Source organism: Schistocerca americana, chromosome X (genome assembly GCF_021461395.2).
Source record: "Schistocerca americana isolate TAMUIC-IGC-003095 chromosome X, iqSchAmer2.1, whole genome shotgun sequence".
Lineage (NCBI taxonomy): Eukaryota > Metazoa > Arthropoda > Insecta > Orthoptera > Acrididae > Schistocerca > Schistocerca americana.
In genome coordinates, this window is record NC_060130.1 from 480716823 (window position 1) to 480742629 (window position 25807).

The 25807-nt window shown below is 37.3% G+C and overlaps 1 protein-coding gene across 4 annotated transcripts in view; it reads right to left on the bottom strand.

Annotated features, from left to right (window-relative positions):
* Positions 1-1406: 1406 nt before the first annotated feature.
* LOC124555094 overlaps positions 1407-25807 on the bottom strand; it is a 246868-nt gene continuing 222467 nt past the window's right edge. For 2 of the 4 annotated variants that reach the window (XM_047128892.1, XM_047128891.1), the window contains exons 7-8: positions 14537-14700; positions 1407-4107 (exon numbers count right to left, since the gene is read on the bottom strand). In XM_047128892.1, coding sequence (XP_046984848.1) covers positions 3978-4107; positions 14537-14700 — 294 coding nt within the window. In that variant the 3' untranslated portion in view covers positions 1407-3977. Of the gene's footprint in view, positions 4111-14536; positions 14701-25807 lie in introns of all 4 variants that reach the window. The other 2 variants (XM_047128890.1, XM_047128889.1) reach the window with 1 other exon arrangement.

Sequence of the window (25807 nt, forward strand, 5' to 3'; positions counted from 1 at the left end):
GCTTGATGTCTTCCCTGATGGCAATGGCATCTTTCTGCAGGATAACTACCCATGTCACAAGGCCAGAATCATGCTAAAGTAGTTTCAGAAGCATGATAATAAACTCACATGATGTCTTGGTTATCAAATTTGAACCCAATGGAACACATCTGGATCACCTACCAAAGACTTATAGAATCCATGCAACACAGAATTGCTGGGTGACAAAAGTCATGGGATAGTGGTATGCACGCATACAGATGGCGGTTGAATTGTGTATACAAGGTATAAAAGGTCGGTGAATTGGCAGAGCTGCCAGTTGTACTCAAGTGATTCACGTGAAAGGTTTCAGGTATGATTATGACCGCATGGGATGTTCCATTTTGGAAATCATTAGGAAACACAGTATTCTAAGCTCCACAGTGTCAAGAGTGTGCCAAGAATACCAAATTTCAGGCATTTCTTCTCACTACAGACAACACAGTGGCTGACGGACTTCACCAATAACCGAGAGCAGCATTGTTTCCACAGGGGTGCCAGTGCTAACAGACAAACAACACTGTATGAAATAACAGCACAAATCAATGTAGGAAGTACGACAAATGTATCCATTAGGACAATGCAGTGAAATGTGGTGTTAATGGGCTATGGCAGTAAACAACTGACATGAGTGCCTTTGCTAACGTTGTGACATTGCCTGCAGTGCCTCTCCTGGGCTTGTGACCATATTGGCTGGACATTAGGTGACTGGAAAACCATGGCCTTGTCAAATGAGCCCTGATTTCAGTTGGTAAGAGCTGATGGTAGGGTTCGAGAGTGGTACAGACTCCATGAAGCCATGGACCCAAGCAGTCAATAAGGCAAGCTAGTGTAGTGACTCCTTAATGGCATAGGCTGTGTTTATATGGAACTGAGCTGATCATGGACTGGAAATGGTTATGTTCAGCTACTTGGAGACCATTTGCAGCCATTCATGGATTTCATGTTCCCAAAATTTGGAATTTTTATGTATGAGTATGTGCCATGTCACTGGGCCACAATTGTTTGCAATTGGTTTGAAGAACATAATGGACAAATCAGGTGAATGACCTGAGCACTCAGACCACCAGACATGGATCCCATCAGACATTTATGCAAGAAGTCATTTTTGTGCACAAAATCCTGCAGACAACATTTTCGCAGTTATGGATGGCTTCCAATGACTTGTTGAGTCCATGACAAGTCGAGGTGCTGCATTACACTGGGCAAAAGGAGGTCCGATATGATGTTAAGAGGTATCCTATGACTTTTGTCACTTCAGTGTATCTTACTTGTTGTGTAGAGTATGTTGTTAAATTGTAATATACATTTTTTCTTTGTTTGTTTGAACCATCATGTTGCTTTCATGCACAACACACAACACTGATCAACCCTCTTTTTGCCAACACTGTCTTTATTATTCCTCACTATACATTAAACAGCAACCTCAGAATATTTGATATGAATGAAATTTGAATGACCTGTGTTACAGGTCCCATTGTATATCCACATACCTAAAAATTGAAATAACTGTTCTGTGAAATGAAATATATTGATATTGCAATATAACCTCTTTTGTTATAGAATTCTTATGCTATATGTATAGAAGAAAGCATTTGTCACATATTTTCTGATAACAAATTCCACATCTTTTATAAATAATTACATTGCTGTTACATTTTTCCCCCTAATGGAGATTGTAAACACATGAGTATTTGAAAACCGAATGGTTATTTCTAGGTTCAGCAAAGTACCTTCATGCATCACATAAGTTTTATCATAAACTACCATGTCTTTTCCACAGAACACGAAAAAACACTTCTTCACAAGAATATGACAATAATGTTGTTAATGACTAAAACTATAAAACAGACATTGAGTGCACACCTGGTGAGGCAGGCAATTGCGTTTTATTAATATTTTATTATTTAAATATTTTGTTAACCTACTTTATTCTTCACATTTTTTTAGGAAAGGAGGCACTCATTCACATCATACAAAGTAAAGTAAACCAAAATAATGTGTATTAATGCAGAACACAATAAATACAAGATACTTGTACATTTCATTTGCCCATTATTGGGACCTGATACCATCTGCCTTGTAATATGGGCAGAAAATTGGAACAAAAAATCATAATTTAAGTAATTCTGATATGTTACACTCCAAATAATGTAACATATAACAGAGTAATAATAAAATGAACTACTTACATACAAAAATTGACAGATAAATAGCATTATAGTCAAAATTTAAATACGCAACACAGAAGCACCATCAGTCATAGTACAAGAAGCGAACATTGTGTCAGTTAAGCAAAACCACATGTGTTATGGAATTTTTCATATCTTGTCAGGTCATAAACTTTACTTTACATTAGTTTCACATGGCTGACTCTTATCAATTCAACCACAAAGATTATATTTACATTAAGAATACACAATAATTTTATTTTATATATGAGTGTGTGTGTGTGTGTGTGTGTGTGTGTGTGTGTGTGTGTGTGTGTGTATATATATATATATTTTTATTTATTTATTTAGAAAATAAGCGATATCAGGGGACAGAATCTATGCAAATTTACATACATATCAGATCAAATTGTGCATATTACAAAATAGTGAGTAATGTTAATTTAAATTTACCTGCAATAATTACAACAATAATTACAAAAATAGCTCTGGACAATTCAATTCACCAATTGTCTGGCTGTGTGTGATTGCACTGAATATTCACCAACATCTGTCTACAAAATAACAAACTATAGTTTTCCTCTCATAAGATGAAGCACATAATTAAAACCAACAAGTTATATTATTGGAGCAATAAAAAAGCTCAATTAATATGTGCAGGTGTCAAGTGGTGTACTACGCACACATTTAACAGTATTCAGGAATGTACAATTTCCACAGAAATCTCTCTTTCAGTTACATTCAGCACTGCTTCAAATGGATAATGGCGGATGGAAGGATTTAGGAGAAAAGCACCTTCATAATTTATTTACATTTGTGGTTTTATTTTTCACAATTGGTGGAATGTAGAGAAGCTGTTAATATGTGATATGTTAAGGAAATAACAAAAACATGTTTATCATAAATAAAATGTGTATGTTAAATTTATGTATAGCATCATCAGTAATGCAGTAACTCTGGTAAATAAGAATAATATAAAAATGGAATTCTGAAGGTAAGTGAAATATGATAAAAGAGAAGGAAAAAGGACCTAAGTGAGTAACACACAAACTTGTGAATTTGATTATTGGTATTATAAGTGGAAATAACACTATCCAGTCTGCAAATTATTAATGGTGATTTCAGCATCAGATCTTTTTTTTCTCTCTGAACAACACTGAATCTACAGTCACACATACTTCATAAATGCATCAGCATTTAAGCAAATTAGGAACACTTACACCATCTACAACACTGCTGACTAAATGAATGGTGCTTTGGCAGCATATTAAAACTAAGTACACCTAATAAGTATTCACAACCAAGTAATTTGTGTATATGAAACATTCATTCTTTTCTCATACCAGGTTTATATATACTATTTCACTTCTGATAAAAGGCATTGCCACAGAAAAATTTACTCTGTTTGAATCATTAAATAGCAATGACACATGAAAATACGAAAGAAAGAACCACTGTTCTTTCAACAGCAGTAAAAGTGTTTTCTTTACACAGTTACATTACCAGAAATTCTGCTAAGTTTCACGAGAAAAATGGTTCAGACATCAACATTCAATGTGATATTACACCAATTCAATTCCAGCAATTATTGGTACAATAGTGTTTAAGAGACATCATTAGGCAATCTCTGTATACTGCTTATAATGCATTACACCTTCAACATATCTATTACATGTCTACTTCAATTCTGTGCAGTCTACAAGCAGCACACACTTTACACCTTTAATGAGATGTGACTATGATCATTGGATACCTGATGCCCTCAAATACATTGTACCTAACCCTCTTTCAGGATCTTATAACATCATAAATTTTCCTTGCCTGGAAGCGGATGTCTTCATTTTTATGTTGATTCATGAGAACAAATACTTTACTTAACACCTTTTCCCGTATGTTGACGCCATAAATTGCTGCATACCTGCTGAAAAATAATTAATTAGCTATAATCACAAATGTAATCTGTTAATATGTCATTAAACATGTCACCAGATACAATTTTAAAGGAGGACATTGTTCCAACAGGCTATATTTTAAAATTGTACTTTATTAAGCACTAATTGTTTTCAACTTTGCTCACTGTCAAGTGCATCTAAAAATATAAAAATGCATTATAAATGAGTCACAATATAAAAGCCTATACAACTGCACTGGATGTAGTGCTTTCTCAAACACAGTTATTACTGACACCAAAAATGGATACCTCATCCTCATAAAACAAATTGTGTGTCACATATAGTTTTGCATAGCACAGTTATCACCGTGCATGACTTCAAACATAAAATGTATTAAGTGATAATAATTGGGAGAACTACAGTATTAACAAACAATTAACAGCCACATATAACCAATAACAACAAGAAGACCAACGTTGTGATGCATAGCCACAAAGCACATCCACTCAGAGCTGTACAAATGTGAAGGTATGCTTTGTGGCTATCCATAATGAGGTTTGTCTTCTCGTTGTTACAAGTTACGTGTGGCTTTTTAATTATGTGTTAATACTATAGTTCTCACAACCACTAGCACTCACTTTGGTGAGCATGCTATGCTCAACTATGCATGTTTAATGAGGATGATGTACCCTCATTTTATGTATGCAGAGACAGACAAACTCATTTCTCTTTGGCAAACTGTTCACCAGTCCTTTTTGAGACATGTTCATTTTTACTTGTTCGCTGTTACTTTTTTTTGTAATGGGTTTTAAAAAGTCCAAACTGAAAACCAGAAGTGCAGTATGCAATAGCAAGAGAATATCCAGGTTCTGCGCTAGGAGGAGAATCATATTAGTTTCATGGTGTAAGGCGATATTTGAGATGAGATTTCACCACAAACGATTCTGGGTCGCCTTGCTGTTGTCCCTATTTTGGGAAAGGGAGAGAGGCGTTGCACTTGAGTATGCCAGTGCCTTATAATCATGGTTTAGAAGACTGGATAAAACTTATATCAAAATCTTTTTAAATTAAAATTCTTAAAATGTTTCTAATGAAAACTCTCTCTCGTGTGACATGTACTCCATTCCAATAAAAAGCAAGAATATATACAGAATAAAAAAAGGTGTGGTTTTAAAAACTGAACTATTTACAAATGGATCACACACACAGGCACTCATCAACTTCCTTCATGCTTGTAGGGTTTGAAGCTCAGTGCCCAGACATGAAATCCTAAAGCAGTAAGATGCAATTATCAAAAATACTCAAAAAATTTCCATTTTTAAGATTACAAGATTTTCAAGCTCTTTTACGTACAAAACATTTTCAGGTTTACAGAACTGCCAGCAGCTGTTTGCATGAAAAAACTAGTATTCATAATAAATTAAATTTTGGTATAAAAATGAAAAAAATCAAATAGAAAATAAATTTTAATTTATTTTCATATGAGCAGTGCAAGAATTAAAATTACTATTTTTATTAAAAAATATGATTCAATATTTACTTAAATAGCCATTTATTAATAAATTTGGAACTTAAATAAAAAAATTTTAAAAAAATGTTGCTGCTAACCAGACCTGAGATATTAATCTCAGCTTTATAGAAGTCCTGCACTACACACTCAGCTATCGGGTACTACATGCATAAGATGAAAATGATAAAAACCTATACCTACAGCAGAATATATGAGTACAGATTGCAAATGAGATGACAGAGGAAAGCAAAATTGAAAGAGGAGTGAGGCAAGAGTCCTGTCTCTCTCCAATACTGTTTAAAATATTTGGAGCATATATTCAGAAATGTTTGAAGCAAAACAGAAAAGTTCAGGTGGGTGGTAGGAGGAGAGAACGTATTCAGTTTGCAGATGATATGGAGTTAATGGCAGAGAGTGAAAGACCTGTGAGGTATTTGGAATGAGAATTAATAAGAAAAAGACAAAACGTAAGGTGATAAGTGCAAGAAGAGTAAGAACAGCTATAAAGTTATGACAGAAAGATATAGAACAAGTTAGAGCTTTCTAATATCTGAGAAGCATTATTATGGACAACATGAAATGTAATAAGCAGGTGAAAACATGTATAGCAACTGCCAAAGAGGCATTTAATAAGAGGAGGCTTCTATGTTGGTGGATCGACAGGGAACTGAGGAAGAGATTGGCTAAGTGCTTCATACAGAGCATGGCATTACATGGAGCTGAGACATGGCCACTGAGGAAAGAAGAAGATAGAAGAATAGAAGCATCCGAGATGTGGATTTGGAGGAGTAAGGACAGGGAAATTTTAAAGGTAATCAAGAGGAGGAAACACAATTGGCTTGGACACTGGATGAGAAGAGATTGTTTACTGATGGATGCTGTGGAAGGAACAGTGAATGGAAGAAGAAGAAGAAGAAGAAGAAGAAGAGGAAGCAGAAGATACCACGTGGTGGATAGTATAAGGATAGGAAACAAATATGAGAAAATGAAGAGGGTATCAAGTGACAGGACTGCATGGAGAGACCTGCCCTAAGGCAGAATACTGATGATGATGGAAGCTCAAATATTTTGTAACTTTCTACGGTGATTTTTTCGAATTTGTCCCACCATCCTGCCTCTTCTTCTAATTAGTATTTTCTGTATGTTCGATTCCCCACCAGTTCCGCGAAGAAGTTTGTCATTCCTTATCTTGTCAGTTCACTTAATTTTTAGCCTCCTTCTACATCACATCAGAAACATTGTAATTCTCTTCTTTTGTGGTTTTCTTACAGTCTATGACTCTAATCCTGGCGTATTTTCTCAGAAATTGCTTTCTCAAATTGAGATCCAGTACACTGCTGGTCATTAAACTTTCAACACCACAACAGCGGCAACCAATATAAGTCAAATTGCCACGAAGTGTACTACGTGCTTGGATATGCAAATCATGAAAATTTCAGTACAACTGCATACCATGTGCAGAGATAACACCAGCTAAATTCTGCATAGTAGGAAAGATTGTGCGGTACGCTCCTAATTCAGAAATTTAATTTGAATGTTGGTTGTTTGTGATAAAATGTGTGCTGAATGTAAGAAAAGAAATGTCTACCAACACACGTCAGAAATGAGATGCAGCAGCAGCAGCAGCAGCAGGAGGAGGAGGATTGTGGCTAATCTGTAACTGACATTGTTCCACGATACTGCTGCCCAACAGTGATGCACCCAACAATGACACTGGACATTAGAATGTGGCACCACATTGCCTTTTCAGATGACTCCCAGCTCTGTGTACAGCATCATTATCGATATATCCAGGTGTGAAGACTCCAAAGAGAACAAACATTGCCAGATTGCAGTAGTCGTCATCATACACGGGTGACAATATGGGGTGCAAATGGGTAACCAACACATTCATCTCTGGTTCATGCAGCCAATTATTTGGACGGCAGCAATTCCTTTTATGACATGTTAATGCCTTCTTCGATGTGTTATTTTGCTGCAAGAAAAATTCCTTCACTTTTATGCTGTATGATCCACAATTCTGTTACTATTATTGTCACTAATCTCATTTCTACTGCTTTGGTCTTTCTCTGGTTACTCTCAGAGCATGTTCGAGTTCCACAACCTGTTACTTTCAATTAACAGGTCCCACAATTGTTCCTTAATTTTACTAAGGACAGTAATGCCTTCAGCACATCTTATCATTTATCGCTGCCTTACTCCATTTTGTATCTCAGCACTTCACCCTTTTTCTTCCTTTCTTGATGTTTCCTCTTGCTTCTTACAGATATTGTATATTTTCCACCTCACCCTACAGCATATACCTATTTTTTGTGGAGTATTCAAACATCTTGCTACACTTTACATTGAATGTGTATTTACATTGAATGTGTTTAGCCTCCATTATTGACACCAAGTGAGGCGGCGCATTGGTTGAGACTGGATTCATTTTCAGAATGATGACAGTTCAAATCCCCATGTAACCATCCAGATTTAGGTTTTCAATGGTCTCCATAAACACTTAAGGTAAATTCCAAGATGGTTACTCTGAAAGGGCACAGCCAATTTCCTTCCCACCAACACACTCAATCTGAGCTCGTGCACTGTCTCTAATGACCTCTATGTTGATGGTACATTAAACCCAGACCTTCCTTTTTCCCATTATTTATCATAGCACTGGAACTGTCTCTCTGGTGCCTTTGCATTTCTTAAATCCAAACTTACAAGCATATAAGAGATTCTAAATTTCCTTTCCCATTCTTCAGCATATTATTCTGGCTGTCAACCGGGATGCATGATCTGTCAAGTAGATTGTGTGATTATACTTACATTTATCTGTCATTGCTAACTGCAAAATTGTTTGGATGGTGTGGTACCAAATGTTCGACAGCATTTCTCCAGTTAGGTAGGTCCTACAACCAACCTGAATAATTGTTTGATTGCCACTTCCCTAAGTGATTATTATAATCCTGTGGGAAAGTTATCTATATCTACTGCCTTGTTTGACTGCAGAATTTCCAAACCTCTGCCAGACTCCGATTCTAGCACCGGATCTCCTATGTTCCCCTAACTGGCACTGCTGGATCTTCTTCCATTTTGGGATACATCTTATCCCCTACACTGACATATATACTCTGCAGTACTGTGCATATATACTCTGGCAGATGGTACTCTCAGTTGTACCACACATTAGGAATTCTCCCTTTATGCTTGCATATGGAGTGCAGGAAAAAAATTACTAAATAACTTTTTTAATTCTATAAATAGCCTAATCTTGTTCTTGCATCCTGTACAGAAGCTACACATATGGTCTGTAGACTATCACTATATTCTTCACTCAATACTTATAGTGAGTGGTATACACAATAGCTTCTACCAAAGGCAGTAAGGTGGTTTATGGAGTAAGGATGTAGACACATGTTTTTATTTGCTGAGAATACTCTAGAATGAAGTGTGAGGAACAAATTTTTGTATATAAAAGTTTTTTGTTCTTTTTTTTATAATTTATATAATTTATTTCAACACAAATGAATAATGTATGCATTTTTTTAAAAACTGTGGACTAGAAAAAAATGAGGAAAAAAGGTATCATAATTATTAGGAAGGAAAACATATTAGTGTTACTCTTGTTTGGTTTGCTTGCAAGTACCCAGAATATAATGTCGACTGGTAACTCATAATCTGTATATGGACACACAATACCAGTCAGCTTACAATTTGACGTATTTTGTGTTTTCAAATGTATTAAGCCTGTTATGATTACTAAATGACACAGAAGCTCAAACTTATTAAAATGTAACAATTTTTGTGCTGGTGAAACAATAAGAGTAAACATTCTTGTCTTCTATACTACACATGCCACTAATTTCTGATTAAAAACCCTCCAGTGACAGGAAGCAGTTATCCAGAGAACACAATTCAGTTTTTATTTAAAATCTGCTGTCCTACCTTGTAGATATTTTATGATACCAGGCACATCATCATAGATTTTTATAGCTACACAATAAAAAACATTGAGAGCTATTAAAAACTTAAGGTCACAGCTAATAAAGAGCTCCTATTGCTTTACCTGCAGGCATCACTACCATTTTCAAATTGACTTAGCCCATTTATGATGAATTTTATGATGAATATACATATTGTGAAGCTGCAAATAGCTTGTTTAACTCTAAGATGAGCCACCTAAGGGACTCAACTTTGCTCCCACCCCTACGTCCACGCCGGTCACGGACATCGTCAGTGCAGTGGAACAGTTTGCAGCGCGATTACCACCTGAAGCAGCAGAAGAAGTGGATCAGGAAACCTGTCGGGCTCTGACCAGAACTAAACCTACAAAGACTAACATTACCAGTAGAGAGAGGGCGGCCATTCGAGACCTAAGAGAGTGCTCTGAGATTGTTATCTTACCTGCTGACAAAGGCAATGCCACTGTTGTTCTTTCCCGTAAGGACTACATTGAGAAGATGCAGCGCCTGCTAGATGACGACTCCTATAGGAAGATCAACGCTGATTCCACGAAGAAGGCGGAGAACAAGACCAGGGCTCTACTCAAGGACGCGGATCTACCAGAGGAGGACGCCAAGAAATTGTCACCTCAAGGACCTGTACCACCAAGACTCTATGGACTCCCTAAAGTCCACAAAGAGGGGGTACCTATGTGCACGATTGTCAGCAACATTAGGGCACCTACTTACTTGCTGCAAAATATCAGGCTGAATTACTTAGCCCCTATGTAGGTAAATGCCCTCACCATATCCGTAATTCCGTGGATTTCGTGAAACATCTAGACAACTTCAGACTGAAAGACACTGATATCCTAGTGAGCTTCGACGTGGTTTCACTATTCACCAGGGTGCCTCTACGAGAGTCAGTCGAGCTTATTGGGCAGAAATTTGACGAGACGACCACCAAACTCTTTAGGCATGTCTTGACCTCAACGTATTTTCTTTTTAATGGGGAATACTATGAGCAAACGGATGGAGTCGCAATGGGCAGCCCACTCTCGCCAATGGTCGCAAATTTGTACATGGAGTACTTCGAGGAGGAAGCCTTGGCGTCATCCAAGTGGAAACCTACTTGTTTTTTCCGTTATGTCGATGACACATTCGTCATCTGGCCCCATGGTAGGGACAAGCTCCTGGACTTCCTTACGCACCTAAACTCCATAATCCAAACATCAAATTCACTATGGAGACCGAAGCAGAAGGAAGATTACCATTCCTGGATGTCATGGTCAAGAGAAGAGCTGATGGTACCCTGAGTCACAGTGTGTACAGGAAGAAAACACACACTGACCTGTACCTGCATGCAGACAGCTGCCACCACCCTTCTCAGAGGAATGGAGTACTAAAAACACTAGTACACAGGGCGCGCAGCATCTCAGATGCAGAGAATCTGCCCCAGGAATTGGAACACCACAAAACCGTCTTCCAAAAAAACGGGTACTCGGAATGGCAGATTAGACGTGCTCTCCATCCCACCACCACAGCACAACCTGTGGAGACTGATGAAGTCAAGGAAGAAAAGGTAGCCACTGCCTTTATTCCCTACAATGGAGCACTATCGGGGAAAATCGGCCGTATATTAAAGAAACACTAAGTTAAAACCGTCTTTTGCCCACCCAATAAAAACATGGGCATTACTGGGAAGTGTGAAAGATGACCTCGGTTTGAGGAAGGCCGCCATATACCAAATTCCCTGTGAGTGTGGGAAGACTTATATCGGACAATCAGTATGCACCATCGAAGATCGTTGCCGAGAACATCAAAGACACACTTGCCTGAAATATCCAAATAAGTTGGTGGTAGCAGAGCACTATTTGTCCGAGAAACACGAGACGGATTATGAGCGTACCAAGATCCTGGCTCAAACCTCTAAATATTGGGACAGCGTTATAATTGAGGCTATCGAAATTCGCACCAGGGAAGATCTTATCAACCCTTATTGCAGCTACAATCTCAGCAAGGCTTGGGACCCGGCATTGAATGTAATTAAGAAGACTCTCAGCAAGAAGTACGAACTGGTGACCAGGGCAGACGTAGCAAGCACATCGACGCTACGACAGATTCCGACGCCCACGTCTTCGCGACCGCCAGCGTACGGGTGCGGACGGCGAAGAGAGCGGCCCGCGGGGGGGAGGGGATTTAAATCGGCCACCCGCCCTCAGGAGCTCAGTTCGTCAGTGCACCTGATGATGGCGACAAAGTCTGATCGCCGAAATATTGTGCCTGCTGGACACTATGAACCAGCAGTATACCCGTGGACTGTTCGAGCAATAAATCAGGTGACGACTGGAAGTCATTAGTTGATCGGAGAACACTATGGTGACTAATACTACCAACAATGTCAACACCAAAGGACTATGCTGTGCTGGCTGGGGTGGCCGAGTGGTTCTAGGTGCTACTGTCTGGAACCGCGCGACCACTACGGTCGCAGGTTTGAATCCTGCCTCAGGCTTGGATGTGTGTGATGTCCTTAGGTTAGTTAGGTTTAAGTAGTTCTAAGTTCTAGAGTACTGATGACCTCAGAAGTTAAGTCTTATATTGCTCACAGCCATTTGAACCATTTGACTATGCTGCATACGACTGATTACGTTGTTTAACACACTGATTGAACTTGAGCCTAGCTGCAACAGTGTGAGCTGGGTAACCACAATAGTCAGTCTATAAACCACAAACATCAGAAAAAGTCAAACTACTAGCATCGGAGAGTGGGCATAGTTTTTACTTTATTTCATACGGTTTACTACTAGAAGACAATAAGAGTGCATAGTGATGTTCAGGGACAGTTATTTGACTTGCCTCCCATTAAAGAATAAAATGATGAGACAGACCTTTTTAGTCTCATTTGCCTCATCGAAACAAGCAAACGGTGTAGGGGGAGGTGAGCAAAATGCAACCACCTACTGTTTCAGTTCTCACTGTTTTTACTGCTGTTGCTATAAATCTCACCATTTTTCCTGCTGCTGAGATTGTTGTCGCAACTGCTGCTGCCACAACTATAGAAACTCATGATCAATGCTTCACTGGAATACTTGCACTGTGAGACAGTTCTCATTGCCACTTTTCTATACTATGTTTGGGTAGAACACAGTTTATAACAACTTTCACATAGTAGTTCAAGAAGTGAATGGACAACAAAAAGAAGATCAGAGTGTAGCAAAGTCATCTTAAGCGGATACAACAATTTAAGGAGAAGTACAATTCACAAACATAAATCAGGCAAGTTCAAGACTACTATTCACTGGCGTGTAACTAAATGCTTCAGGTACTGATGACATACTGACTGAGGTGAGCCAGGCCACGATATTTTTGCAGCACACCCTAGTCAGCGGGCAGGGCCACCCCACCTGATGTGCTTCTTGTGGTGCCTCATGCACACAAAAGCTGTGGCTGTAGTTTGGAGCCCGACTATCTCTGATGAGTTCCCTTTATCGATGCTCGAGCTAGGTAGGGAATCTGAATCACCATCAGATACTCGATAAACAGTACATCTGTAGAACAGCTCTCATTCTGTAGGAAATTTTGATAACTTCTTGTCCATCAGACACAGTTAACATATTTCTGTCACACAGTTAGTAATATTTCAGAATTTTAATGTAACTTTCAAAATTGGGTATATGTAATCTGAAATGTCCATCCTTTCATGTATGTTTCGTCTGTCGACAGCCACAAAGAGAAGATGTTCATTGGTGTGAACCATTTTTGGAAATGTGTGAAACAGTACCTTTAGCGTGTATATGTGCAATAAAGTCTTCAAGGCAATAGAAATCGAGATGTGTGAATGTTTTTTGTTGATACATGAACAATTCAGTATAATAAATAAATTGACGCTCACTTATTATTTTTATCTATCTGATGTGTATGCTATATTTTTACTTTTTGTGTACTTCATATATGAAACAGAAATCGAGGGACTTTAAACCTCCAGTCTGTGTACTTATCAGCACAGTATCTTCTATGAAAAATAACATGAAGAATGACAGGATGCTTTGATCACACTCTTGTTGATGGTTGCGTCCTGAAGGTGACTCATCAAATGTGTGATTAAGTGGACGAAAATCAGTTTCTTTTCAATCAAATTTGTGTCTATACCATTATTTTTTTCTAGGTATTTCAATATCACTTTCAAATCCTTTGGGTTCAGACAAACTATCAATTACATCTCTTTTCAAACATAATACTGTAGTGTTACACCTGCTGATGTACGCTGCTTAAGACAGTTGCTTTTGTAACCTGTGAAAGAGTTCTTACTAATATCGTTATCAAATAACTCATCCTCACTGTCTCTCCAAGCAGATCCATCTAAGTAAAAACATCATATTATAGGAACAGCGTAGTTCAGACATATTACATGTTTACATTGGTCAGTTGCACAGGTTTTGCACTCTTTGAACCACTGGGTTTACACAAGGTTTCTCATCTGCAGCTTTATCATAAACTTTTTATGCAGTTACTACCACACAGTTTTGCTGGAAGTCTCTAATGTTCAACACTGTGGTACATCAACAGAACACCACAGTGACTGCAGATACCGCTCGCTCAGAATACTTTCAGAAATGTGATAGTAAACTGCAAAAACAAAAGATGGTGTCGGTGTATTCCAAAAATACGAGAATTTCCACATTATCTTTACGAGAAAAGGTTATTGTCACGTTTCTTTCAAGGATTAGGCTATTGCCTGTTCTGGAGTTATTGTTATACAGAGATTATAAAATATAACAATAATATACAACAAATAACACGTATGGTGGTGGTGATTAATCACACAGAAGGTTAAGTGCTCCACAATGAAATGTGATGCCAAAATTGTTCCATCTGCCTCACAGAAAGGAACGAATAAGATATAAAGAATGAAATCTCAAAATGGCTAACTTTGTCCACTGCCCGTAGAGGATGGTAGATTTTCCATAATATAACTTATAAATATTCACACTTACAATGCCACAGAGTGTTAAAAATACTAACATTGTATCTGGTGAAGCTGCTTTATCTTCTGCTGGCAAATCAATTGTTGGATCCAAATTCTGGTCCTTTGCAACAGTTGTCAAATTCGCTAAGAGAGTTGTTACTCGAAGCAGTATTTCTTCATTTGTAGATGGGTCGAGTAAATATATAAGCCTTCGAGGAGCCTGAAACAGAAAATGATTTATAATTATTTTTCATTTTGTATGAATACCACTCCCCCCCCACACCATCCCTCCCTTCTCCCCCATGGTCCACTCTTTCACGAGTTTTGAGCTTGAGCTTGTAATCAAATAAGGTCATGTGATAACTCTGCATTTTTTTTTTTTTTTTTTTTACAACTTGGATGTTTCCAAACACTGCTACTTAGTGCACCAACATGTAACACCTACATTTTCCCAGCTTAGCATGAGTCAGTTTGCTACTTGCATAAAGTGAGTTTTCATGGGTATAAGTGGTGTATTACAACTGTGTGTCATACTAGGTACTGAACTCTGATCTCTGTCATTCATATGCTGGGATATTACAAAAACTTCAACACTTCTTTTTTATACACAAGTGCATTACCTTGCTCATATTGGTGTGGTTCCTGTTGATTCTCTCAGTAGGTGGGACTATACCAGGCACGGCCTACATCTCAACAGGAAAGGGAAGGGTAAACTGGCTGGGGTAATAGCAGGCAATTTAAGGGGGGGGGGGGAGGCACTGCCATGAATGGTAAAATACCAGTGGTTACAGGTTTTGGAGCAGTACCTTTTTTAGGATAGGTAAGACAGAAATATGTCAAGTTCTACGAGAGGTCAGGATTGAAACAAATCTTCAGTTTAGGAAAGAAATTAAACAGCACAATTCTAGCACATTGGATCACCAATCACAGCTGTCAATTATAAATTTTCACCAATCACCAGAAATTTTATCTTCACCAAGTTGTATCTCAGTCCTAGGTAATTGCATTGATGAATTAAAGTCACCCAACCCAGTTGACATCATCTGCCTCTATGAACACCATGTGACCACTGGTATAGGAACTAGGCCTAAGCACAATGAGAAACTCAGACAGGAGAGTACTGCAAATGTTAGAATAAGGAAAGGTTCTCGTAAAAGTATAATTAAAAATAATGTAAGTATATTTCATCAAAATATTGGGAGTTTAAGAATAAAACAGATGAGCTTCTGGTTTGTTTAGAAGATGTAAAAGCTGAGGATGAAATAGATATACTATGCCTGTCTGAGCATCACATTGTTACTGATATGGATAAGGTAAATGTAAGTGGATATAAGCTCTCTGCACGTGTAATTAGAGAAAATATGGAGAAAGGAGGAGTTTCCATACATGTCAAAAGTTATCATTGTGCAAAAAGTATAGAAACAAAAAAAATTTGTGTAGAGAAACATATAGAAGCATGTGCCTGTGAGCTTAAATTAAATAAAGGCACATTTATAATTGTAACTGTATATAAGTCCCCATCAGGAAATTTTCATCTATTTCTGAAAAATTTGGACTCCTTGTTGTGCTATCTGTCAGACAGGGGGAAGCAAATTATTATTTGTGGGGACTTCAATGCAGATTCTCTGAAAGAGGGTAATAGGAAAAATGAGCTTGAAGTATTACTCGGTTCTTTCAATTTGACACCCGTTATTGATTTTCCTACTCGGGTGGTAAAGGATAGCAGCTCACTGATAGATAACTTCTTTATAGACCAAGATAAGTTTAACCAGATAAATGCTCAGCCTGTTGAGAATGGTCTTTCTGATCATGGTGCACAGCTAGTTACAATATATGATATAGCTCCATTCAGCAGTATTAAACAGTCCTCCAAAGTAGTACGTTCAGTCAACGATTTAACAATTGCAAATTTCAGGGAAAGCCTACAGCAGTTAGACTGGGATGAGGTGTACTGTGAACCTGATGCCAATTTAAAATATAATTTATTTCATCACACTTTTGTAAATGCATTTGAAAACTGCTTCCCCAAGAAAATAGTTAAATATACTCGTAAGAAACCATGTAACAAACCATGGCTTACTAAGGGTATAAAAATATCTTGTAATTGGAAAAGGGAAATGTACCTGACAGCAAGAAAGAGTAGTGACCCAGAAACTATCAACCATTATAAAAACTACTGTGCTATATTAAGAAAAGTTATTAAAAAATCCAGAAGTATGTGTATCATGTCTGAAATCAGCAACTCTGATAATAAAATTAAAACAATTTGGAATATTATTAAAAGAGAAACAGGTCAACCAAGAGCACAGGAAGACAGTATTACCATCAAATTGAATAAAAACTTTACGAACAAAAAGTCAGAAGTTGAAAATATTTTTAATAATCATTTTCTAAATGTTGTGGATGTAGTATGATCCAGGTGTTCATTAGAAGATGCTAGGCTGTTAATGGAAGAGGCCATACCTATGCAATTTGATACAATTGAAATCTCACCCACTTCTCCCTTGGAAATTAGGAAAATAATAAACTTGCTTAAAAGCAAAAACTCACATGGAATTGATGGCATTTCCAGCAAAATACTAAAAGCTTGTTCTCAACAGATAAGTAAGATTCTCAGCCACCTGTGTAATAGCTCTCTGGAACAGGGTATTTTCCCTGATAGACTGAAATATGCTATTGTTATACCTTTGCATAAAAAAGGGGATAGATCTGATGTCAACAATTACCGTCCACTCTCCCTTCTAACAGCTTTATCCAAAATTTTTGAGAAAGTAATGTATTCAAGAGTCGCTTCACATATCTGTAAAAATGAAGTACTAACAAAATGTCAGTTTGGTTTCCAGAAAGGTTTTTCAACAGAAAATGCCATATATGCTTTGACCAATCAAATTTTGAATGATCTGAATAACCGAACACCACCCATTGGGATTTTTTGTGATCTCTCAAAGGCTTTTGATTGCGTAAATCATGAAATTCTGCTATACAAGCTCAAGTACTGTGGCATGAGTGGGACAGTGCACAAATGGTTTAATTCATACCTAACAGGAAGAGTGCACAAAGTTGAAATAACCAGTTCTCATAATATGCAAAGATCAGCACATTCCTCAAACTGGGGAACTATCAAGAATGGGGTTCCACAAGGGTTGGTCTTGGGTCCTTTGTTGTTCTTAATATATATTAATGACTTGCCATTCTATATTCATGAAGAGGCAAAGTTAGTTCTCTTTGCTGATGATACAAGTATAGTAATCACACCTGACAAACAAGAATTAACTGATGAAATTGTCAATAGCGTCTTTCAGAAAATTACTAAGTGGCTCCTTGTAAATGGACTAACTGAATTTTGATAACACACAGTACATACAGTTCCGTACAGTAAATGGTATGACGCCATTAATAAATAAAGACCTTAATCAGAAGCATATAGCTAAGGTAGAATATTCAAAATTTTTAGGTGTGTCCATTGATGAGAGATTAAATTGGAAGAAAAACATGGATGATCTGCTGAAACGTTTGAGTTCAGCAACTTATGCAATAAGGGTCATTGCAAATTCTGGTGATAAACATCTTAGTAAATTAGCTTACTACACCTATTTTCACTCATTGCTTGTATATGGCATCATATTTTGGGGTAATTCATCACTGAGGAATAAAGTATTTATTGCACAAAAGCGTGTAATCAGAATAATAGCTGGAGTCCACCCAAGATCATCCTGCAGACATTTATTTAAGGATCTAGGGATATTCACAGTAGCTTCTCAGTATATATACTCTCTTATGAAATTTGTTATTAACAACCAAACCCAATTCAAAAGTAATAGCAGTGTGCTTCACTACAATACTAGGAGAAAGGATGATCTTCACTATTCAAGATTAAATCTAATGTTGGCACAGAAAGGGGTGAATTATACTGCCACTAAAGTCTTTGGTCACTTACCAAATAGTATCAAAAGTCTGACAGATAACCAACAAGTATTTAAGAAGAAATTAAAAGAATTTCTGAATGACAACTCCTTCTACTCCATAAAGGAATTTTTAGATATAAATTAAGAAAAAAAAAGAAAAAAAAAGAAAAAAAAACCAAACAAAAAAATTATTAAAAAAAATTAAAAAACGTTGTTATATTAACTTAATTATGTTGTTAAAATAACTTAATTATGTCATGTATTGGAAAATTTGACTCATTCCACATCATTACGAAATATCGTATTCATGATCCATGGAAGTAGTATTAATCTAATCTAATCTAATCTTGCCTGTTAGTTAATTAGTTTCATGTTCCATGGATCATTTTGCATGATAGATCATAATGATGAGAAATGAGTCATTTCAAATTCACATTGCAAATTAACTTGTGCATATGGTTACACTCAGAACATTTCTAAGTTGTTTCTTCTTCTTTTCCAAAAAGAGAAAAGTTATACATAAGTTGTGAGCTAGTAAGTTCTGCCCACCACCTTTTAGAAACTACGGTAATAGAAACTGTTCTATGGAATAACAGGAGTTGTCAAGGAGAAACTTTCTCAGTTTGTTTTCAAATTTTACTTTGCTTGCTTTGCTGTCTGTCAGGCATTTTACATTACTAGGTAAATGATCAAAAATTTTTGTTGCAGCATTGTGCATCCCTTTTTGTGCTAAAGACAATCTTAATGTGAAGTAATGAATGTAATTTTTCCTTCTGGTATTGTAATTATGTACATAATTGTTTCTTCTGAATTGTTGAGGATTATTTACAACAAACTTCATGAGGAAGTAAATATACTGTGAAGTATTAGACAGAATGCCCAACTTCTTAAAGAAATGTCTACAAAACACTCATGGGTGAGCACCACATATTAGAGTATGTTGGTGTGCAATGAAGATTTTCATTTTTTAAGTTGATTTACCCCAGAACAATATTCCATATGACATTAATTAATGAAAAATGCAAAATATGTCAACTTACTGATTTGTCTCTCTCCAAGAGTTGAAATAATTCTATGTGCAAATGTGCCTGAATTAAGTTGTTTTAGGAGTTCCAAAAAGCGTTTTTTCCAATGTAGATTCTCAACAATATGGACCCCTAAGAATTTTGAAGTTTTCACTCTGTTTATTATTTCCTCCCCATGTGCTATGTTTATCAGTGGTGTAGTACCACTAGAAGTGCAGAAATTAATATGTTGTGTCTTTTCAAAAGTGAGGGAGAGACCATTCACAGAAAACCAGTCAATGATACTTTTAAGAACTTTGTTTATCATATCTTATGTCTCTTTATGTATTCTTGGACAGATTACAGTACTAGTGTAATCTGCAAAAAGAACTAATTCTGCTTGTTGTATAATAGACAGAAGATTGTTTACATACATGAGGAGCAACAGAAAACCTATGACTGAGCCTTGGGGAACCACATACGTAATTTCTCTCCAGTCAGAATTATGTCAGCAGACTATATTTGTTGAATTAGTAAGTACAACTTCATGCATTATTTTGGTTAGATATGGCATTATCCATTGGTTGGGTACACTTCCAATCCCATAAAACTTCAATTTGCCTAGGAGAATACTGTGATCCACACAGTAAAATGCGCAACCAGGGCTATTTTATTATTTAATGCTTGTAAAAGCTGGTGAGTGAACATGCAAATGGCATTCTCAGTAGAACAAACCTTCTGAAGCCCAAATTATGATTGGGTGAGGATATTATTGTTGCTAAGTGAGATATTATTCTAGAACAGAGTCCCTTCTCAAAACTTTTGGAACATGATGTCAGCAGTGAAACAGGTCTGTAGTTATTGACATCTCTCTTACCACCTTTCTTAAGGATTCAGAGTACTTATAAATGGTGGAAAAATTGAAATTTGTTTATGACTTTATTAAATTCTATAGTCTTTCCTGATTACATTGATATATACATTATACAGTTTCAAATGAAAAATGACATATATATATATATATATATATATATATATATATTTATTGCTAGTATTTACTTTTGTTTCACTGAAGCAGTTTGTTCACATGTTGCTGGATGTTTGTTGCCCAAGTGCTACATGGAAATGGAAACAAGCGTTTGGCATCATTGGCCGGAAGGCCCATTGAGGGGCAGGTCCATCCGCCTTGGAGCAGGTCTTATTACATTCGACGGCACATTGGGCGGCCTGCGTGTCAGATGGGAATGAAATGATGAAGAAGACAGCACAACACCCAGTCCCTGAGCGGAGAAAATCCCCGACCCAGCCGGGAATCGAACCCGGGCCTGTAGGACAGCAATCCATCACACTGGCCACTCAGCTAACGGGGCAGACAGTGCTACATATATTTGTGGAAGTACGTATCCTTTAGTGTGCAATAAATATGAACTATGCCACACATCAAGAAATTCAATAAAAGGAAATTCCGTGGTAACCAGTTCACAAACAAAGAAAGTCACACTGTTGAAAGTAACCTATGTACCAGTTCTTCAGGGAAGAAACTCCCACATGGCTCACCTCCTGCTGATTCAAATCTTATCTTCTTTGATAAAGGATGTGGCGAAATGTAAACAATGTAATGATGTAGTATCATGAAGGGTTTAGCATTAAAATTAGTTGTTGTGTGTAGATCCTACAATAAATCTACCTCGAAAATGACTTCGAACATTTTGCATAATTCATATGATGTGAATTTGAAGTTAGTACATGCAATGTGTGCAATACAAAAAGGAGAAAAGGCTGCTCAAACGTTTTGTGATTTGATGGACCTTCCTCCTCCTCCCAGCAGGTTCAGCAAGTACATAAAAATATTTTAGATGCCTTGGTAGTTGTGTCTTAAGCATTATGATAGTTACAGTAGAGGAACAGAGTGTGGTGGAGCCTTAAAAATATTTCAGAGGTCGGTGCCTGTTTACAATGTTAGATATATGAGGTACCTAGGCATTGGGGACTCTAAAGCTTTCGATAAAATTAATGAGTTCAATGTTTATGGTGATACCTTGGTGACAAAACTGGAGTGTTGTGGACATGTGCAAAAGAGGATGGGTGCTAGATTGAGGAAGCTATGAAGAGAAATGAAAGGGAAGTTGCTATCTGATGGAAAGTCTCTATCTGGCCAAGGCAGATTGACAGAAACTGAAATAGATCTTATTCAGAGTTATTATGGACAGCCCATTAGACAAACAGCACCTCTGAATGATGTTACAGCAATGAGAAAAACTGTATGGGCCATCTACTTTCATAAGTTGTCCACAGATGATCATCCTGGACTTTGCCCTAAAGGAGCAGATTCTTGGTGTGGTTACCAAAAAGCAAAATAAAGTGATCAAATATACCATCATAACTATTCTCTTCCAGAGCCTGTTATGAATGAAATAAAACCAATTTTTAGAGACCTGACTGGCCCTGTTTCGCTTAGTAAATGTCTTCATGGGGGCACTCCGAACACAAATGAAAGTTTCAACCATTGTATATGGGAAAGATTACCCAAGAATGTTTTTGTGGTCTGAATACATTAAAAGTTGGTGTAGTAGATGCAGTGATATGTTTCAATGATGGAGAGATAGGAGGGTTGGAAGCCTGGGAAATTTAGGGATAAAATGTTTCTCTAATACGCAGGATCAATTGCTTGCGTGTGACAGACAACGGGTGCATGCAGATGAACGATTCGCTCTACAAGTTACCAAAGAAGCAAGAAGTGCTAAAAGGAATGCCAAGGGGAAGCTTGAAGATGAAGAAATGCTGCAGGATGAAGTCTATGGTTCAGGAATGTTCTGAGGCACATTTTAATTGGACTCATATCTTCATTCGCAATTTCCCACAAGTTGTATTTTTCAGATTTCAGGTACAAATATTTTGTAAAGTTTATAAAACATTGCTCTCATTTTTTTCTGTAACTTGCAATAGTCCACCTTATGTAGCAGACTTAAGCTTTATTGCAGAATCAACTAAATTATAGAAAAATAACGTTTTTATTAGGAAAAAATTATAATGTAAGATGTGATATTTTTTAATCCTTGTAATATACATAATAGGTGGAATTAAATAGGTCTAATACCTCAGCCATCATGTCATACATATATGGTCAAAATTTGGTCTGCTTCAAATGTATAACATTGGATTAAATGGTACCTCAATTTGAGGAAGCATTTTGGAAAAAAAACCATCAATTTCTTTGTAATTTTTTTAAAACTCTAAGCAGGTTAAAAATATTCAAGATATTTCTAATCTGTTTAGAAAGTGTGCTGCATTACCTGGTATTAACAAAAAATCTGTAAAACATATACATTATAAACAGTGCCTGAAAGAAATAGGTGTTGATTTTTAGATAATATTGAGCCGGAAAAGTACCCTGTATCCTTAAAAGAGGGATTTAACAATGACATATTTCAATCTCTCTGGAGAAATACCTTATACTTCAGATTAGACTGGGCTTATTATAATGAGAACAAATTTTTAGTACTCTATTGGAAACAACATCAAAACCACATGAGTAAATGATTTAGTTGGTGTAATAGGTAACAAAATCCTCAGCAGTCTTTAAGTTGCTACTGTTTTCCAGTGTGACATAGGTACATGTAGTGTGGGAACATCCAGTCATCAACCAAGAATTTTCAGTCACACAAACATACTTATCCTACAGGCTTTGATGCAGGCTGGCAACTTTGTTTCATCCAAAGATTTCCTGAAATTTCTATGCTTTTCAATGATGACATTCCACATTTTCCTGACCCAACTTCCATTGGAGATGAGAGTAAGTTTCAATTCACTACTTTTCATGGCCACAATGCAAGTTTTTGAGTTGCCATGACACTTATCAGTGATTATTCCAAGTTCTGTTGTTGATAATTCTTCCGGGTTATATGGCCGTGGTCCATCCGGTTGTGAAAGCCTTCATTGTATTCCAAGTTCAACTAGAATTTCCAAATTTATCAACAATTTTGTATGTTACAAGTTCTTTTCATCCCTGTAAATTCCTTCATTATTGTCACCCATTACTATTCAGTGCCACACTGTGTCATTATGTGATAATCTCAAGCATATGAGGATCTGTCACAGGGACATGCTACAAACTGTTGTCAATGGAATGTATAATAAATAGACTTTATTTATGCACGACATCAGACGCATAATCATACATACATACATACATACATACATACATACATACACAAACACATGGCAAAGACAAAGATTCTCAAGGTCAGTGAGGATGCCACAGGTGACAGTGATCAAGCAACACACATTACAACAATTCAGTGGTCATCTTTGCCTTTACTTACATGACTACAGAGCAGATCATTTCTGAAGCAGAAGCTCAGAATAATTTGTAACAAAATGACATGGAATATATATTTCCATTAACAAACAATTCAACTTCCAGAACACTCTCTCAGGTTTCTCTAATCTTACAAAATTTCCCGACTTTACCAATAAATTCTGTTTGCCTAAAAAGTCTCAAATTTCCAGATAAGTCATCATCCTGATGCAACATAAGGTTTCAGAGGCAAAGTTTTTAATTTGTGTTTATTAACGACTTGTGTACTGTGTTTGCATTCAGGCACTCACTGCTGGTGTGTAATTATTTTCTGAGCTGGAGTGAATGAGCAGGGAAACTAGAGGTACAGGGTCTTAATTTCCTTCTGCATCCCTGTGTGAGATGTTAATTTTCTTCATATTTAGATGCTTAATTGTGTGTGTTTCTTACTAAAGAAACTGTGCAGTCTCTGTCTTATTATAGGAAGTCAATTGCTTCATGGTAGAAAATTTTCATATTTATCAACACAGACTGTGGATTGCTACACTATTGATCTAGCTTCTAAAATTTTAATATTATCAATATGTATGTGTTCCTCACTGTAATTTTCATGGCCGGGTGAATGGTGACATGAACATTGGGGAGTTGCAGTGATGTAAACAATTTTTTCTCTTCAGCAATTAAAAATCCACTTTTTTAATTGAAATTACTGGATAATTGTTTCTTTTACAAACAATGGACACTTCTTGATATACACTGGGTGATTTCCTGAGCAGTTAACAGAATCCTGAGAGAATGAGCATAATGAAATATGTTCATATGTGGCCATACAACAGTTCCCACCAGTAGGCTGTCCCTTGTGGGCCAACTCGATATTCTCATACACTCGTACTTAAAGCACGTCATTGGGTTTAGCATGTGTCATCGTACCATAAGTCAGATGTAACAGTGTTTTTCCTTGCAGGAAATAAATAAATAAATAAATAAAAAACTGCCTGAGTTGAAGGTAAATGTAAAAGCACCTGTTTTATCTAATACACCAATGACTCATTTAATTATGTTTTCTATTTGAGAGACTCCCTAATGGTGTGGTTTCTTCTTTAGACCTACAGCAGTGAAGTCTATAAATTCTCTGCAAATCATGGAGCCTCTTCTTACATAGGAATTCTGTACAGCTGTAATTGAATATTCTTTCAGACTCTTTGTTATTAGACAGCTTAACTGATGATAATAGTTCCAATCAAAAAACCACATATTTTAGAACACCTGTCATTCCTTTCAGTATGCAAAAATAGGACATCATCCAAAGTGTTTCCTATTCTCTATTACAATTCATTCCATCCACATATGTCGCACAGGAAAACTGACTGCTTAAATGCCTTTGTGGGATAGTTGATGTACACTCCTGGAAATTGAAATAAGAACACCGTGAATTCATTGTCCCAGGAAGGGGAAACTTTATTGACACATTCCTGGGGTCAGATACATCACATGATCACACTGACAGAACCACAGGCACATAGACACAGGCAACAGAGCATGCACAATGTCGGCACTAGTACAGTGTATATCCACCTTTCGCAGCAATGCAGGCTGCTATTCTCCCATGGAGACGATCGTAGAGATGCTGGATGTAGTCCTGTGGAACGGCTTGCCATGCCATTTCCACCTGGCGCCTCAGTTGGACCAGCGTTCGTGCTGGACGTGCAGACCGCGTGAGACGACGCTTCATCCAGTCCCAAACATGCTCAATGGGGGACAGATCCGGAGATCTTGCTGGCCAGGGTAGTTGACTTACACCTTCTAGAGCACGTTGGGTGGCACGGGATACATGCGGACGTGCATTGTCCTGTTGGAACAGCAAGTTCCCTTGCCGGTCTAGGAATGGTAGAACGATGGGTTCGATGACGGTTTGGATGTACCGTGCGCTATTCAGTGTCCCCTCGACGATCACCAGTGGTGTACGGCCAGTGTAGGAGATCGCTCCCCACACCATGATGCCGGGTGTTGGCCCTGTGTGCCTCGGTCGTATGCAGTCCTGATTGTGGCGCTCACCTGCACGGCACCAAAAACGCATACGACCATCATTGGCACCAAGGCAGAAGCGACTCTCATCGCTGA